The 20,281-nt window shown below is 31.8% G+C and overlaps 1 protein-coding gene across 1 annotated transcript in view; it reads left to right on the plus strand.

Annotated features, from left to right (window-relative positions):
• The first annotated feature begins 634 nt into the window (after window positions 1-634).
• Window positions 635-20,281, plus strand: part of LOC119836818 (Down syndrome cell adhesion molecule-like protein Dscam2) — a 54,477-nt gene continuing 34,830 nt past the window's right edge. The window contains exons 1-8 of the mRNA XM_038362292.1: window positions 635-849; window positions 4,820-4,886; window positions 12,851-12,918; window positions 14,080-14,171; window positions 15,743-15,834; window positions 16,686-16,837; window positions 17,568-17,658; window positions 18,607-19,006. Coding sequence (XP_038218220.1) covers window positions 795-849; window positions 4,820-4,886; window positions 12,851-12,918; window positions 14,080-14,171; window positions 15,743-15,834; window positions 16,686-16,837; window positions 17,568-17,658; window positions 18,607-19,006 — 1,017 coding nt within the window. The 5' untranslated portion in view covers window positions 635-794. The remainder of the gene's footprint in view (window positions 850-4,819; window positions 4,887-12,850; window positions 12,919-14,079; window positions 14,172-15,742; window positions 15,835-16,685; window positions 16,838-17,567; window positions 17,659-18,606; window positions 19,007-20,281) is intronic.

The raw sequence follows: 20,281 nt of genomic DNA on the forward strand, positions 1-20,281 counted from the left end.
ACGTCGGCTAAAACGCGGGAATTCAGAAATATTCCGAGCGGGAGCTATAAAGATGATCTCTTCAAATGCTTGGGCCCCAGAGTATTACGTAGCGAGTGAAATCTGCACGACTGCCAGATGTACTGTGGAAACTCGATCGGAATTCTCGATTTGACATGTTATTTGCGAGCAAGTCTATCTCATTTACTAGACAAACTACGCGTTGCTGCTACGCGTTGTTTTGACAACTTTATTTGTGAAATTTGTTAAACATGTAATTAAGTTTGTAGGTAGTAGTGTCATTTGTTTTTCATTTAATAAAATTAATTTCATATAATATCTCCCAAAATGACGAAAGCGTAAAGAAAATCAGTAATTACAAACAAATTTTTCAATTTTAATTACTGATTTTCTGGTGATACGATTCATACACTATTTTATACAAGTTCTACGAATCTCGTAGCAAATTTCGTAGCAGACTGCACATACAATTAATTTTACAATAATATTTGCGAGTAGAAATGAAAATCACGAACAATATGTCGAATGCCATCGTTAGTCACGTGCAATCATGATCGAGTTAGTATCAATTGAGTGACATATCATTAGTAGGGGATACGAAGAGCCTTCAGTATAACTTAAGCTGCGATGGAGGGTGCACGTGCCCTTGTTGCAAAATAGCGGGAAAATCGCAATGGAAATACGCAACTTTCGCATATTTATTAACTCTAGATATAACTAAAATGTGTTCGAACTTTACTAACAGAATGATGGATTTATGGAGTGATTTTTGTATTTTTTAAGTTGTATTAAAAATGTTGAAAATGAATGGAAAAATATCGTCGTTTTTGTTTATTATACAAATCATTGGTAAGTAGACATTACTATTATGTATTGGAAAAATAAGAAGTGAATTTAAATAATAATATTAAATCGATTTAAGAATAAGTATATAGTGTTTTTTGTTTGTGATTACTAGGGATATTTTTCTGTAGCAATAGGAAATTGAAGGTATAAATATTAAAGTTTTATTTGTATCTTGTGAGATCTGTAATTTTAGAAAGAGCATCTGTTTTATTCTACAACTCGGTTAATTTTAGAATTCGATTTTTTAGGAATTACATAATTATTAATAGATTTTAGTGAGATATTTAGTTACTTCATTCTATCCTATTAGACACCAGTAGGCATATGACTAAAATAACAAAGTTTATAAATGTCGATATAGCTAATTTCAAAAATTTTATATGATAAATTATTTTAACTATCCATCTGTCTGTCTCTTCTTCATGCATACACTGACCCGATTTAGATGAAATTTAGAACAAAGATAGTTTGAGACCCGAGAGAGGACATAGGATTTTTTATCCTTTTCAGTTATGTGATGAAAATTGTTCAGTTGATGTTATAATATTCGGAATTATTTTGAAAGCTCAGAATAATTTAAACCACCAAAATAACTATTTCGATCGTGAGACTTCATATCATTTTAGATTCAATTATTTCTATTAACGTAGCAATTTATTCAAATTTCTAAGTAAAATATTCATTATTGTTTGGTGATCGGAAAGTTTTCATTTCTTCCCACATTGAACTAACTTAAACTTATTGTAATAATATTCCGTTGTGAAATTATTACTACAAATATTATGTATATAGCTCTTACATACATTTTATGTAAGAGAAGTTTCCATTGCTATTGAAATTTTAACATTCAGTTGAAATTAGTTTTTACTTTAACCTTTATTTTCGATCGTTTTGACTGAGTACGAAATATTGAATTTATAAGTTTAAAAGTGTTATAAGATACATCTCTCAAATTAATTACATTAGTTAGTGGATAAATATTCATTGGTAAAAAAATATATCCCTGGTAATTAAGACTCCAGAACCTAAAATGGAACTTTATGACAATTATTCACTATCTAATACAAAAAAAGAATCCCGTCGACCGGTTAAAACTACACGGAGTTCTAGTTACCACGGAGTATTGTTACACCAAACCATAAAAACAATTGAATGGAAAATTCCAGACCAAAAAAACCATTGAATTGAATATTCCTTCGTTTTTTAGGTCGGTTAAAACAACATAAAAGTACATCAGCATTACTGAAATTGATACAGAGCTCACAACAATAAAGTGAAATTAAATTTGAAAGGGGCAACATCTTAAAAGGGATTTCTTAACATCCCATCTCGAAACAGGCTTTTCAGCTTAGCATTTCAGTTTAAGAAAGTTTCAATAGCCGAGATGTAACCTAGATAACGGTTTTGTAAATGCTTCTTGAAAAATGAGCCTTCAGTGTACTCTTGGGATTATCTTTGCCAAATTGTCTGGTGTTTTTTTCTTTTGAATTTAATATTCAACACACAATTAATTTTAGCATACATTTATTTATATATAGCTTAATAATAGTGTCAGAACAAAAATCTTTCCACTTTATAATATTAATAATTAGTTTGTACAGCCTACAGTTAAAAACGTTTGTTTGCTCTATAAAACTAAACTAAATTCCTGATACGATGTTACTGAATAAATTCTAACTGACTCTATTGATAAAAAGATCGATTAAAAATTTTATTTTACCAGCTACAATATTCCGGAGTGACAGTGAGGTTGGCAGGCAGCTAATAGTAAAAAAAAAACAAAAAAAAAACATCCTGTCGTCTTAGTGGGTGGCCATAACTCGACACAAAAAAAAACCTAATGGAAAACGGGTAAAAGACATCATCTGATGCTTGTTTTTATGAGCATTTTCATCATAAACATTAAAAAGTATACCTTCCTTTCAAAATATTAGAATGGATGTGCTGCAAGTGTCGAGCTAGACCAACATTTTTGCGTGAAATACGCTTAAAATAGATGGATGGATACTAGGCCTGATTTATCGCTGTTTCCTGCTCAGTTCTGATACGGGAAACTAAACCGGTGCTCCAACCGAATGCCAGCGACATTTCGACGTATGACTTATTACAAAAAAGTTACGCTTTGCGCTAATTTCGAGCATTATTTCTAGGAGCTATTTGTTAGCTTATTGTTCGATGCGGGTAATTTACTGGAACTGTCCAATTGATTATTAAGTTTTGATGTGAAACATCTGTAGCCGCACATAAAACCAATTTCTGGCGTGGCGACGCATGCCGTGGCGACGCGTCGCCACGCTATACGATGATATTTATATATACATACATGAAAATAATGTCGATTTTCACATCTGCCAGGCGTCCCGTGACGGCTCACGTTTTTTTTAATATAATTTCCTTCGTGGTAACGTACCTGCAACTCTATGATCTATGTAGGTACAATAATAATTTTTATCTATGCACAGATTACAACATTGTCTTGTCTATGGTACGCGGGAAAATATGTAGTGAAATTCATTTTCAACTTGCATTTATGATAGAAACAGTGAGCACTACGGAGTGTTTCCTGAAAAACAGACACAATATAACTTTCAAGTGACGGAAGGAGCGCGACGGTGTAACTTGTGTAATTGTGAAAGTTTTAACGACTTTGCCTCGTGTGTCCCACGCTTTATATTTACAGTGTGCGAAATCTTTTGTGCTTGAGTGTATACACGTTACGTATAACGTACATAGTTCGCGTTTAATTCAATTGCATTGGGTTTTAATTGTTTTTAATTAATTCACAAAATCTTAAATTACAGAATTATTCATGAATGTTATATACACTTTTTGTGTTTCGTATTAGTCATTCAGTAAAAAAGAAAACATAATAAAGATTTCTGTTTTTTTATGCTCAACAACAATAAATTAAAACCATAAACAAATAAAACATATATCATGTGATTCGATAATTCCAATTTTAAAAAATGTTGTTGTGAAATTTGAACATCTTTATGTTTTTTTATATTTGCTTTAAGTACATAATTAATTGACACTTGACAGCCTGAACATTATTATTAATCTTAAAATGCAGCCGTTGAGAATGAAAGTGAGGTAGTCTTAAATTATAACAATATGCCATTCAGTAATAAAATTAAATAATTGCGTGACGGCATTCGCTGTAATCTTCGATTATTGTACCTACATACAAATTAAATTATTATATTAGATCGCAATTAAATTATTTTATATCGGTGTTTTCTGTATTTCGTTTATTGTACATTATTATACATTTCTAATCTGCAAAGAAAACCAATCGTTTGATTGGTTATTGTCAAGTTTTTCACGAAAAATGGATTGTTAAAACAATCAGTGTTTGCGGTTTATGAATCAAGGTTAGCGGACGTAATTCAGGTAAAAAAATCCGCTTTTAAAGTCGGGCAGTTTTAGTGCCGCTAGTAAGATGCGACAGAACAGTGTAGGACAAAGCTATTTATATTATAAGTTTTACTCCCAGATAAAACAATTATACCGAGTTGTATGTTGCATACATATGAATACAATATGTTGTTGTATGCCACAACACTCGTATACTCGTTTTTATAAACCTTTCGCGGTGTATACCATTCAAATTCTTATTGCTATGGAACTAATAAATTTCTAAAAACAACAACTCGCATTCATCCATGTCAATACATATCAGAACCTATTTGAAATATTAATTTACAAAGTATTTGGTACGTTATCTAATATATAAAATTCTCGTGTCACAGTTTTCGTTGCCATACTCCTCCGAAACGGCTTGACCGATTTTGATGAAATTTTTTGTGTTTATCCGGTATCTATGAGAATCGGCCAACATCTGTTTTTCATACCCCTAAATGATAAGAGTAAGGCAGAACAGCGTTTGCAGGGTGCAGCTAGTATTATATAAGATTGATTTTACTATGTCATTTAAAGCCTTAAGAAATGATTATATAAATTTTTGTTACAGGTATAGCAACATCGAATTTTGGAAAACGAGAAATTTTGAACGAAACAAAAAGATCGATCTCTGTGAGGTAAGATTCTTTTTTTTTTAGCCTTCCTCTGATTGTAGAATAGTTGAATAATAATATACATGTTGTACATCAAATTGTCTTCATGAAAATTTGTACTATGGTAAACGAAATTTATAAATTTATTTAGATTTAATTATTTCTTGAAATTAAGAAAAATCAAAAGAACTGAAAGGGTGCATAGATATAGCCAACTAATTCAGTTCTTAACTGACTTCAAAAGAGGGAGGTTATCAATTTTACTGTATATTTTTTTTGTTTTGTTACCCCAAAACATTTTAACGTCTCCTTTTCATTTGAAATCTCGTGTCTATTTTATCTAGTTCCGATAATTTAGAGGCGTTTTAGTTTTTTTATTAAAATATAGGTATATTAAATATCGACTAACACTTTTACAAACAGACAAAACAAAATGCTATGCTATGTGATGTTTGCTTATTATTTATCTAGATTGGTTCGCATTCTTAACGCTTAGAAATATATATATAAGCCTGAATTTCCACTAGGCGATCCTAATTTAATTAATTCTTGACTCGTTCCGTTGCCTAGCAACGCTGCTATTTGTGAAATAATAAATGACAAAATATTACGTGGTTGTATTTCCGTATCTTGAATAAATAAACAAACAATGGAATCTTTAATAAAAATACTATACAACATTTTTATACAATAATCTAATTGTAGGAAAAACATAGAGGTAATTGTATGAATCCTCTTTTAAAATCATTATACAATACACTACTGTATTATTACTACTCATCGAATACGTAGTTATAAATATTTGAATTAACAAATAAGTGATTAGTAGACAATGTGTGATAAACTTATATTGGAATGAATTGAAATCAATGTATTCCAGTTAATTAATACATTAGTAAAATGCAAGCATATTAAAAAAAAGGAAAAAATTGCGCATTGATAAGAGAGGAATATAAAAATTGTAAATGGAGAAAAATATAATATAAAAATGGTTTATTATATTATATATCATTCTGAGAATTGCATGGTTAATTCCATTTACCAGCCTTGTGAATGGTTTAAAAGATTTATCATCATTTTTATCATATCCGTATCAATTCGTTCATGTTTGAATTGATCGTAAAATAATGAGTCGGAAGACCACACACACCACACATATACAGACCAGACCAGCCCAGCTATACCCGTGGTACATATGTAGTACATCTATGTCACTCAGTGAAGCTGCAGCTTTCTAATGGCGACAGCATTTTTGAAATCGATAGAGTGGTTTAAGCATGAAAACGTTACAAACATACAAAAGTTTCCTCTAGACTAACGTTCTGCCCTAGATTCTCCCTATAGCACTCAGGGATCACGTACGTACGTACGTATCGGTATAAAGTACTTCCTGAGATTATTGTTCAAACAAACATTTCAGCATGTAATTAAAATAAGAAAACAAATACTGTTTTATTGAAAACCATAATAAAATGTCGAATATTATATATACATCAAATAACTAAAAAATATAAGAACTATTATGTATTATGACTTTTGATTATCATTCTCAATTCTCCAAAAAATAATGTTTCTTTTAACACATAACCTAACCTAAACCTCTAGTACCCACGCTCCAGTAGAGCCTAATCTATTTAGTAATGAATGAATCCCTAAAAGGATATCCTAACGCAATTAAGATTAAATTAATGATAATAATTAGGGTCTACGTTAAAATAAAGTAACAATATTTAAAGCTCATTATCCCATGTATAAAATACGGGTGTGGATATGATTTCCTCAATTTAGGGTAGATTTAATGCTCGCATTTTAGGGGAAATCCTTGAGGAAGGATTTGGAAAACATTTAAGGAGGTAATATAGGAGGATAAGGTTGTTTTTATGGTAAAGCAGGATATTGTCTGTTTCTTACTACTTACAGGAAAACGTTATACAGTTCTATTGTGTATTAACAGTACCTCTATGAAGAAAAATTTAAAATAATGTTATTTAAGAGCAAAAAACCGAGATAATATTTTTTGTGCAATAACACTTTCAAATATCCATTACACATTTAAAAACCATACAACAGTTTTAATTAAATAGTAAATACACCCGTAAAACGCTTTTTTTATATTTCTTTCTTACTGGCGATCCGACCTTTTTGCATTGGTGAAATTCTACATGTACTATAGACATAAACTTTCCCCTTGAATAACTACCTATTAAACCCACATCAATATCCGATGCTTAGTTTGAAAGATACAGCCACCGATTATAAACAGGCGAGAAGCGACTTCATTTTAAACCTACACTGTATGTGTGTGTGTGAGTGATCACACGTTCCCGAAGAAAGGACAAAAACAAGATGACAGAGAGTTTATTAGCAAGATTTTAACGCTTACCAATTTTTAATCGCTCGCAATGAAATCTCGCAAGTTGGTAAGTCCAAACCGCTGTAATTTAGCAACATTATACAAGGAGTCGTAAGGAACAAAGGCCCGCGATTTTAGTTATGAAGTTGCCTAATTTACGACTTTGAATAGGCAATGTATACAAAGCTGTAGGTATAGCTAATTATATACAGTGAGACGAAGAAGTTTGTAAGATTTATGTTGGGATTTCCAAACGATGTTGACAATGGGACTTATACAATGTATAATAATTAATATAAGTACGAAATATTGTTATTGCTACCTATCCTTTGATTATGAGTTTATTCAAATACTTGTGAAACCCTTAACGTTCCTTATTATGATGATAATAAATAAAACATTGTTTGTAAATTTCACTGAATACTTCAATTGTTTGCCTTGCTTTAAAAAAACAGTTCATTTATTCTTTTTGCAATAAACAATAAGGGATAATTCAGAGCGAATGGTTTACAGTATACAATATCTACAATTTATTCAAATTCATATTTTATATGGCGGCTACATTATAAAAAAATACACATAGATATTGTATTTATGATAAAATATTCTTCCAATATATTAAACCCATTAATCCCATAATTAACTACTATTCCAACAAATCGTTAAAATTGAAAAGATAAAAAAGAATACAGGAAAAATACAGTCTAAAATGAACTTTACATGAAATTGATAAAGTTGAAAATGTGTTACAAGTCGTTAACGGCTAAACACCTCTGCAAAAGTGCTGAACACGCTCCATATATGGTCCATTTTCTGAACGAAACAGCCGATAAATAGAGTACAGCATTGATTCAATAAATAACACAAGAATCGAATCTACACCAGTTGGCAGAGTTGCAAAGAACATTGCCAAATGACGTCACTAGTAGCGTATGTTAACTGTGGCTTTATTGGCGATTGGGCAGAAATATTGGTATCTCTTATCTGGGTAATAAAATGGGCGTTTTATAGGGAAGAAATTGTGGACAGTATTATAGAGAAGTAATAGGGACTTTGGTAAAATTTGGATTAGATAATACTTGGTAAAACGATGATTAAGTGGGATGTGCGAGTCCGACTCGCGACACTAATGGTTCCGTATAAATAAGCTAAAAAGCGATTGCAAAAATATAGGCCATCGTTGTTGAATGTGAATCTTTTATTTTGAGTTAGAGGAGCAGTAACAGAAATACGTCATCTATGCAAATTTCAACTATTTAACGAAAGTTTTCATTACATATTGAATCACTGCCTAATGACAGATAGACAAACAGACCGCACCAGGGAGACTCAGTAATAAGGTCCCGTTTTACTCTTTGGGTACGGCACCCTTACAAGCATCACCAGCATGTGGGTAATCTCCGCCACACAGGAAAAGGGCCTTCGGCTCCTGCACTCGCTGTACGAAACAAATACAAAAATAATTTTTAGTTTTATAATATTGAAATGCTTTATAAATGAGAAATTTTGAAAGTATAGAATAAATTTAATCACGAGGCGGGATTCGAACCCGCGTCTTTTCCAAACCATAGCAACGCCTATTTGGCTCGCTCGTTCGATATTTAACAAAGGCCGCGTTCCGTCGATACAATATTGTTATCATTGAAATAATGTAGGCGGCAATCTTTTTGTAGAGGCGCAAGGTCTGCAATCGACCTAACCCCTCTCCAAATGTTCATGGGCGGTGGTAGCGTTTACCATCAGGCGACCCTGGTACCTCATTGTCGACGATGATATAAAAAAACGTGTGTAAAGTTTGAAGTAAATATGTACGTTTAGGAGGATTCAATATCAAGTCTACAGGACTCAATTACATACAAACAAACAAACATACAGGTGCAGCTAGTGAAAGCGTGTCAAAAACAATATAAATAATTAATTACTGCTGGTTTCCCAAATATAAATAAATAAATTACAGATTTCGTTCTCTTTTTGTATGTATTTATATACTATTGGATTTGACGACAAAATTCAATTCTAATTTTAAATGAGGTGTCCAATTTTAAACAATATAAATAATAAGACACTATACAATAGAAAAAATATACGAAATAACTTGTTCTATACATGTGCAAGGCGTATAAATAAAAATTTTCATACAATCAGAAAACTTTACTAAAACCACAAGAAACAAATGGTAAGAGTAACTCAACTCAAGTTATTTCCATGAAATTTTATTGCAACAATAAAATAGCAACGTGTTTCCTAGAATACCTCCGAGCGATTTAACTATGAACATATTCAAGTATACCTATCGATACCAATATTGTAAGGAGGAAACTTTTGTGTTTTTGTATGTATATACTGTATAACGATGTTTAGGCACAAAACTATTCAACCGATTTCAATTTTCTTTCACAATCAGAATGATGCATCTTCACTGAGTGACATCCTACTAATCCTACTAATATTATAAATGGGAAAGTTTGTAAGGATGTGTGTGTATGTTTGTTGCTCTTTCACGCAAAAACTACTTAACCGATTGCATTGAAATTTGGTACGTAGACAGGACTGGACAACTGGAATAACATATAGGCAACTTACGCAGGTGAAACCGCGGGGCGCAGCTAGTAGTCTATAAATGCACCGCAGACGAATTGGTTATTCATTAGTCATTACTATGGTAATATCTTTTACATTACTCACTTTTGTGAGTTTTAACCAATTAAAAAATTACTCATTAATTTATTTACTTTTTAGTTTTATAGCATTGAAATGCTTTATAATTTTAATCTATTATTTATAATTATTTAATTTAAGTGCGAGTCGGACTCGCAATACTAATAGTTCAATACAAAGTAGCTAAAGAGAAACTGCAAAAAGACGGAATGGATGGACCATCTAATTACTTATGAACATCGATTTATTATTATGAACGATTTCGGTCACACACACTATCATATAGGCTATTGACTCATATAGTTCCTCTAAATACTTAATACATCTTCCAACCACCCAATATTCCAAGGGAATATATCCAATTTCTTTGCATGTAAAATCATATTCGAATTTAACATAAACACATTGATACAATACACGTTGAAACATGTTACAATTTCACTGGCCTCTAAACAACATTCGAGTGCACCTCACTGAGATTAACCCATATTGCCTCGTTACGCGGTACTTAAAATACAATTTGTCACTGTATTGTGCCACAATTATGCCGTGTAAGCGACAATTATTGTCATTCATTTTGATAATGCATTCACATGTTCATCGGATGAAGGTTTATTTGATTAGGTGATGGTTGCCTTCAAATGTGTTTGTGAGATTTTGGGTATCAACTTATATTAGTACTTATATTCATATTTTAATATTAGCTGTGTCCCGCGCTTCAGCCGCGTCTTACATGATGCTATGTAACCTTATAGCCTTCACCAAAACTGGATTGTTCGACACAAAAAAGATTCATATATATACGATATCTGCCATTTTAACTGATAGTTAATGGTTAAGCTTAACAGAATGTATCCAGAAGTTGTGAAACTAGCCATTAGACTTAATAAATAACATTTTTGTTCGTGTTATTTGAAATCTAAATTTATATCAGAGCAACTTTAATATCAAGTGTCTAAAACTTACAGACGGTAGGGGCCTAAAACACCTCGTCTGATTTTATGACTGCAATAAACAACGTTAATATTACAACTGAGATGTATGACGATACTGCCTGCCTTTGTTTATGAGGCTATTTAATTTATTAAACCCTTATATTTTATCAGATAACATGAATAATGTACACTAATATTAGCCAGGGGGAAGATTTTGTTTGCAAGTGTGTAATTTACAAATATGTAACGATTTACAAACTCCTTTACGATTGCAAAGTTATATTCATTCTGAATAAAGGCTCCATTTATTTTTCCTTTACTGGGTCAAGCTGAGGAGAAACAGTGTGAGTGGTTTGTATATAAATATCTAGAAAGTTCCCTCGTAGATTAGATGGTAGTGCTTGAGCCAAAAAGCGCGAAGTGGAAACTTTTATACTTAGTCTAATAATAAAAAAAGTAACATGACAAGAATAGATAAGGCTTCAATAAGAACTATCAACGTCATTATAAATAATATTACGTAATAGGTGGAGCTTGTGGTTTCACTCAGGTGGTACTCATGTAAAGAGTAGTTTGATGCTCTGCGTATTAATGTAGTGGTCTGTAGTTTAGCGTAAAAGAGTAACAAACTAAGAAAATCCAACCATCTTCACTCAAAGTTACAGGTTTTAAAAGAAAATATTATTTCTTCCCATTTCCAGGATTCCAGACGTTTCTTAAACATTCACGATAGCTGATAAAAACTATAATATATATCAGATTATTTATAACATGTATGACTTTAATAACATTCCATATATTAAGTGCGCACAGGTCTATAATTTCCTTTGATTCCTAATATTTATTTATACGTTTCTTCAAAGCCGTGTGACCTTTGAATCTCTTCAATCCACTTCCAAGGCATAAACATTCGGCTCAATGAATATTGGATAGACCGGTCTATGATAAATTATATTTACTACGAGTCAGAGAATATTTCAATTTTGACGAAATAGAAAAAATGTTCAACGTTGATTTTTCGGGATACGTCTAACACATTATGGATTTCCAAGAAAAATATCATATCTACTTCAAGTTAAATATAAATACATACAGTAATATTAATGTCTATGGGTAGAATTCACTGATACGTTATCGATTATCTAGTAGCTGTCTTAATATACACCTAAATAATATAACGCGAATTTTCTGTTTATGAATTAAACGAATTAATCTTACGTCTAACGTTAGAACTACTTGTAATAATTAATTAATGTTTTATTTTCTTATTTCTATTGAACATAACGCTCCGATCAATGGCTAACAAATACGAAATATTAACGATCACGCGGCCAGTCTTTGTATGGCAAATAGTCTTATCCTTTATAATATACAATCTAACAATATGTTAATTAAAACTGAAATAAAATATTATACTTTAATTACTTCCTTTATATTGCGCTGCATTATTTATTCTTGTCATAATGTTGGCCAAGTGCGCATCGGAGGTTAACACATGTCTAAAAACTTTCCAAATGGTTTTTGCGTACCGTACCATAAATATTGAATATTTTTCGTTTCACCACTACACCCTTAAACACACCAACCAATACATAGCAATCATAAAATTTTCAGAATTTGTTCAATTCTTAATGCGGCCATAATTCAGACATAAGCTTTCAAATATAAAAATCTTAAATCACTTCAGCAAGGGGATAGTTTTGAGGTAAACCCAAAAAACACAATAACTTAAATTAAGATTCCCTCCTTTTTAAAGTCGGTTGTAAGTAAAATAAATTATATTACAAGTAGGTACGGGATTTATAACTGTAATAAGTACTACGAGTTTTCTCGCAACGTTTTGTCGTTTAATAAATAACACCTACAGATATAAACGCTATTGGACGTCCCAAAAAGAATATCCATTAATTATCAGTTACATTTATCCAGGAAAAACTTTTTTTTAATATTCAAATAGCAGCTCTTTTTTAAATAATGAACACTGAAGTGAGTGTCGATTACGTTTTCATTAAAAATAATTGCCGCTTCGGGCTTTGTTACAGATCAATATCCAGTTTTAACAAGAATTATTACAGCGAATCCAATGTTACGCTGGAAAACGTGAAATATGGTGAGTTTTTGATTTCAATTTCGCTGCTCAGTAGCGCCTCAACTCATTTTCATTTCAATTCACGTTTGCATACCCATTTATTTGTAATTACGATTACAAGCTTGATTAATGATAGATGCCTAGAAGTTATTTTTGTGATAAATTTTGTATGTGGTAGTCGAACGCTTCGGCATGAATTGGGCCAACTTGCACCGGGGAAGTACTACACCCCTACAGAAAAGCGACGTGAAATAGCATACTGATGTGTTTCGTTCGGTGAGTGGGAGAACCGGAGGCCCAAATCCTCTTCCTTACCCTTTCCAGTCCTTTTCTTTATTCCTCTCCTGAAACCTTTCTTGATGCCTTTCCCATTTTAAGTCGGTAATCTATCTGTAGAGTCGTAAGGTCTGCAATCGACTTTCCAATTGTCCATAGTCGGTGGTAGCGCTTACCATCAAGCGACCCACCAGATTATATGCCGACGTTTACATAAAATAAAAAGATTTTTGAGAGAGAATATTGCAAGTTTGTGTTGTTTCTTCTTTTTTAGCAATAACAGATTAGGTTACAAAAACTTACTGAAATTGCTGGATACTCAATTTTTTATACATATTCTATTATAGCATATATTAATGTTATTATAGTTGCTTCGTATCAATGACATGTGATTTATTAGGTAAAAAGAAACAGACTAGAACAGAACAGACAGAGAGAATAGAACATTTTTCTAGGTCCTTCGAGTCCTTCAGTTAATTTGAACTGTACATATTAGAGAACGAGTAAGATCTAAGACATCATGCTGTGGTAGTATATAGGATATCTAAGATAAGCTATACGATTAGTACACAAGCCTTCAAAGGAAGCTTAGGTTTCTGTACTTGTGAAATTAATGCATGACTCGAGAGATACAAGCTTCTATGATTAATTAAATTATACGGTATTTTGTTAAGAATGTCTTTCGTATTTGTTATTCGTTGTCAAGACGAATCATATTCAATATTCATTTTTACTAGAAAGTATAAAAAAAGGGATGAATTACCAATAAATTACAGTATTGAACATGTTCTAATTACTCGAAAAAAAAGTACTCCCATACTGTTTCAATCCCCAAACGCAATATCTTGTATTAAAGAGTAATGTAGTATTTATCAGTGACCTAGCGTCAGTGTCCTTTTGTTTCAGATTCGCGAAATGTGTTCAGTCGATATAAGAGAAACGTACCGATGATGCTGTCACAATATTTTAGAGAAACCACAGTCACCGCAGGTGTCGATGTAAGTGTACAAGTATTCTATGTGCTTTGGTATTTCGTGTTAATAATAATAATAATAAATTCTTTATTTCGGGGTAACAAGGACCTAATATCTCTTAAGCTTTGTTATTATTAAATAACGCGGTTTCATGGCGTTAGTCTGTATCCCGTAGGAATATCGGAATAATAATATTGTTACCTATATGTTATTCCAGTTATCCAGCTATCTACGTATCAAATAGCATTGCAATCGGTTAATCAGTTATTGCGTAAAAGAGTATCAAATATCCATTCATACTTTCAAACTTTCGATTATAATATATGTAGGATTAGTAGGATACATAGCTTAAGGATATGATAGTATATTCTTGTATGATTTACGAGTATATAGAGAGTACTTGAGAAGTTAAATATTTCTTAACGGAACGGCGTTAAAATCTGTTAAAAATTCTTAAATTTTCTAACCATGTGGTACTATAGTTTGAGCTGTTTCCATATTTTCTATAAAAGGCTTCATTGAAGTCGACGTTAGAACCAGAGATTTGTTGATATCGGATGTCCGTTGTTCAAATTTATCGCTATTGTACACAACTAACAATATATATACAGTTGATAAGGAAAATCGAAAACAAATTAATAACTATACCGTTATTTCGAGGTATATTATACATGTAACATCCTACTAATATTGTAAATGCCAAAGTTTGTAAGAATGTGTGTGTGTTTGTTACTCTTTCACGTAAAAACTACTGAACCGATTGCAATGAACTTTGGTACGTAGATAGCTGGACAACTGGAATAACATAAAGACTACTTTTTATTCTAGTATATAACAATTACAACAAAAATATTAACTTGTAATTTTTTATGCTCTACTAGATGCGCCCCGCGGTTTCACCCGCATAAGTCCGTGTCCCGTAGGAATATCCGGATAAAAAGTTGCCTTTATGTTATTCCAGTTGTCCAGCTATCTACATACCAAGTTTCATTGCCATCGGTTCAGTAGAATTTGCGTGAAAGAGTAACAAACACACACACACCCTTACAAACTTTCGCATTTATAATGTTGTAGTAGGATTATGCGCTATAATCAAATACACTGATAATAAAATACGCAAAACCGGAAAATAATAACTTATAATATGAACGTAAGGTTAATTCCTTTGCCTTTGGATAACTTCCGCAGAATTAAGCATAAAAATAAGTAAAAGATGTTAATTATTCAATCTTATATCTAATCCAAACAATAGTTATGAAGAAAGAAAATATAATGATATTGTCATGTTATCGTGTGTATAAGACAAGACAAATCCTAAACCGTTTAAATTCGGGTTGTTTAGCTTAATCAAACAAAAGATTTCAATACGAAACACATTACAAAACTAAATCGACTGGAATCTAATAAATGGAAACCATACAGCCTCTTACCACCTAATTGAGCTTTTTAATATAGGCAATATTCTGTTTTATTCTGTTCAGAATACGGCTCACTTTCATGAATTACGAATGTAATTATCCTCGGAGGACTGGCGAAATCTACTGGATAATCAGTTCTATGTGCATTGCAATAAGGGTGTGATTTATTTGTTGTAGGTGAATTTACAATGTGTAGTCAACGGCCCCCACCCAGCGAGGTTTATTTGGGAGAGGGATGGTATTGTTATATCCTCGAATACGGATTCAAGGTGAGATTTAGTGTTTATTGTATTTAATTACTTAAGAGTTCGACGTTTAGTATTTATTTAATCACGATAATTTCAGTTCGTTCTTGAAAACTATTTATATAAAATATTTTTGTTTTTCTCCCGATATTTATGTGTTATTGTGTACATTTCAGTGTCGTATTTTGTACGTATACTAGCTTTTTTCCGCTTCACACACGATAAATTCCGTTTAAAACCCCTTTCCCCCTTTTTTATGTTATTATACATATTAATCTTTGAATAATTGAATCATTCTATTTATTTAAAAACCCCCATCAAAATCTAATACGTAATTTCAAAGACCGAAGCATACAGACACGACGGAAAGCGAATTTGTTTTATATGTAGTGGCTATTTCCAACAATTTTAACATTGACTTGTTGAATAACTGAAGCGTGAAAACAGCTTTTTAAAAAGGAATAAGGAGATCCTTATACATTATAATTTTGTGTTTGTCATAATTTAAAATATTGGAGCGATGACTGGCTCTTTCATACCATATTTCAACCGTGTATAAAATTACAAAAATGAGTATTGATTTCAATTTATGCAACGATGTCGAATATCACATAGTAAAGGAATAATCACAGCCAATATTCTGTTGAACTAGTATATTCAAACTCAAACATTTATTCGATCAACTAGACTTCTTATAGAAGCACTTTTGAATCGTCATATTACACAGTTATAAAATTTACCACCGGAAGGCAGTTTCTACAGAGAAGAGCCGGCAACAAACTCTGTAGTATTATATACATTCTATAATATATTCTAGTCATTGAAGACATTCTCATATCCTTAGGCATCAATACTAATTCCACATCACATTACAGATACGCGATCGGTCAAACGATGACTCCGGATGGTGGAGTAGTTACCCAGTTGAATATATCTCACATAAGAGTGGACGATGGCGGTCGGTACGCATGTGTAGCCCACCATGGCGAGTCGGTTATAAGTCATGAAGACAGGATCAATGTTTATGGTGAGGTTTTCAATTTTTTGCTTTATGTCTCCCTTTTAACGATAGTCGTATTAGGTCATATAGAAGAAGGCTAAGTTATATAGAAGAGTACATCGCATAGAACCGATTTTTGGAGACGATTTTTGTGTACGAAGTTAGGCTACTAGTCACATAGTCTAACTTTTTACCGCGGGTAAAAATCTCATGCCCTCGAGAATCTCCTTTGACTACGCGGAGGGAAAGCAAATGAAATACCATAGAGTTGAAATAAAAAATAAATACAGGAAATTATCTAGACAGCTCAAGGAATGTAATAAAAGCCACGTTAAATAATGCAAACAGACAATACTTTGATTCTGTATTCTATTTCTTATCGAATAAAGTTAATTTTTAAATGAGAACAAATTCTGAAGAATGTAGAGAGTTTCGTATTGGAAAACTTTCTTGTTGTTTATTTATAAACTCCAAGTTGTATTTAATTAGTTGACAAAGGAATCTTTCGATAGCAGAATGTTCTATTGAAATCATTGTTTCGAATTTACTGTTTTTAAATATGGATGACATTGCTATTTCAATTATAATATGACGCGGCTTCTATTTGAATAACTCTGATTGGTTCCTTACAAAGCAATAACTCCTAGCTAAAGAAAAGGTGACTTCCTAATTAAACTTAGTGAGAATTTTACGAGCAAACAATTTTTAGACAAATAAATAGTTTTGGCCGAAACTTTTTCAATTAATTTTCTTCTAGGTCCACCCTATATACGAACCTTACCTCCCATCAAGGTACAAAGTGGGCAAACCGTGACTTTGAAATGCCCATACTATGGATATCCTATCAGGTAAATAAATGTAATTATGTATATTTAACACATAACTAGTATACGTACTCTATCTAAATTTCTTAACGATGACCTACTCGGTCAATCTCGAATGGAACTTACAAAACATGAAAATGTCATATTGATGGAAAAATATTTATAGATACACACGGCTACAAATACAAACATTCGAATCCGAAATGCATTTGCAAATAGCTAGTCAAAATATTCAAGCGATATTGATTGATTAACACGATACGTCTTAAACCAAATATCGATTGGTTTTACCTCTAATTGTAAAAGATTATAAATTAGAAACTGTACGTATTGAAGTGTTTACTCCGTAGTTATTAAAAAAATATTCCTATTTCATAATGAAAAACTAAAGCACCAGTTTAAGTGTCTAGCAAAGGCTTATCGTTATGAATAAAAAATATTATTTCACCATTTTCATTTAATTAAAAAAGATAACTGTCTAGAGGTTGGTTTTTAATTAATGTCTAAAATAAAGGAAAAATGTTTGGTTTTCATTTAGTTTTATTAAGACAAGTTCTTTATTTAATATTATAATTTAAACATACATTACACCGCATCCTTATTAACTTATCTCTATATAAAAAAAACTCCATTTATTGTTTTTAATCTTTTGCTATATATACATAGTGGTCAGAATTAATTTAAAACCACGCATTCCCGAAAAAAAGACTTTTTGAAAAAAATTGTTTGGCGTCAAATATTTGACGTTGTATTTATTCACCATTTTCACTATAGCGTTCCAAGGAAATATACATCAACTCCCACACGTGTTATAATATAAGATAATATCTATTAGTTGAACACTAATCTATAACATCCATTATTGCAAACATTATCTATATTGTAATTCTTACACAACATCAATAATTAATTCCTAAACAACATTTCATATAACATGATACATACGTTCTAAACAATCGAATCAAATTCTAGAGAAATCACGTGGGAATACAGGGGTAAAGAGATAACATCGGAGCAGAATCGCTACAAGCGATCCGACAAAACCGAACTGAGCATAGAAATATACGGTCGTAAGCCGAAATTAAGAAAGCGCGATGTATCAAACACTGACGGGGTTTTAGTAATAAATAAAATTAGCAAGGCGGAAAACGGAGCGTCGTACGCGTGTATAGTTAGAAGTCCTTCTGGTGAAATGGCCAAGCGTTCGTTTGATCTGCAAGTCGTGGAGGCTCCTCAATTGGAAGATATACTGCTGGCTCCTGATCTGCAGGAAGGTCAAATTGTACAGATACATTGCAATTTGAAAAGCGGCGACTCGCCTGTGTATTACTCGTGGTTGAAAGATGGCAAGAAGATACCGTCGCACTTGAAGGTATGTGTATGTTTTTTAATATACAAAATATATTGAGAAAAAAGTGACTGTACTTCAATTATAAAGTATAACTTTTGTGTCCTTGCTCCACAATTTGTACAGACCAAAAACCTTATGCTTTGTCTTTATTATTCGGTTATTTCATTAACTTCTTTTCTTGGCCTTTTATGGTTTAGTGAGAAGGTAAATTGATATAAGACAATTCGGTGAGATCACAATTATGGCGAATTTCTAACTAAATTATTTGTATAAACAACCGTTTGTTGCATTATATGTCGACTTGTTTCAGTAATGTACTAATATGCAATTTTTTCTCTAAATTATATCTATTAATATTTTTCTGATTGTTATAGCACTCAATTATAATCATATTTAATACTCTATTTATTTTCAAACACATCCATCCATCCTACACATCGAACTCCATCCGAAATCAATTCCGAAATTTCAAATATTTAGATATCAGTTCGGAGATCCTGAAATTATTGTATCCCATTATATAACCTAAATTGTGGTACACAATATTCCAAACGTGATGTTATCTAGCGTAAATTTAATACCGAAATAGTTAATATGTGAGCTATTATGTAAGCACGCGTGTACGAGCGGCATTCATTTGTTTTCGTGTCTTATCTTCTATTACCGAAGTTATAATGACATTTTGTCAGGACGCTAAACGATAACTAATCAGTTTTGGAGACAGGTGATTAATTTTTGTTTGTTGTTTTGGTTGGGTTTGACATTAAATGAATGAGTCATTACCTCCTGGTACGTCATTTATGTTGGTTGAACACTAAATTGCATGAACTACTGACTTGTTTTCTAAAAGTACCTAGTTGTTCTTAAAATGTTATTGAATACAATTTGACTAACTTGGAATAGAATATTAATACAGTATATGCGAAAATATGTTAATAATGGAAACTGAATGGTGTAAAAATAAAAGAAGTACCTACATGTAAAGTTTTTTAGGCTGCCTTTTTCATGTATAAGATTCAGGATATAGCCCTTTCCATTCAATTATAATTTATGTAATGAACAGCACAAAGGTTGCTATTTTATGATATAAAGTGTGAAAGCAATTCTGTCTTATGCACTAACACACTATCACACTGTCGTTAACACACTATTTCTCTCTGTAATCTAATATATCCCTGCTTCTCTATACATGTAACATAAAATATAAATATTAGTTAGGCTAACACATCAAAAGAACATACTCAACAGATTAAGATGAAATTTGCTAATAGTTTGATATCAAAGTAAGGACATGGG

The sequence above is a fragment of the Zerene cesonia genome, chromosome 25 (assembly GCF_012273895.1).
Source record: "Zerene cesonia ecotype Mississippi chromosome 25, Zerene_cesonia_1.1, whole genome shotgun sequence".
In the NCBI taxonomy this organism is placed as follows: Eukaryota; Metazoa; Arthropoda; class Insecta; order Lepidoptera; family Pieridae; genus Zerene; species Zerene cesonia.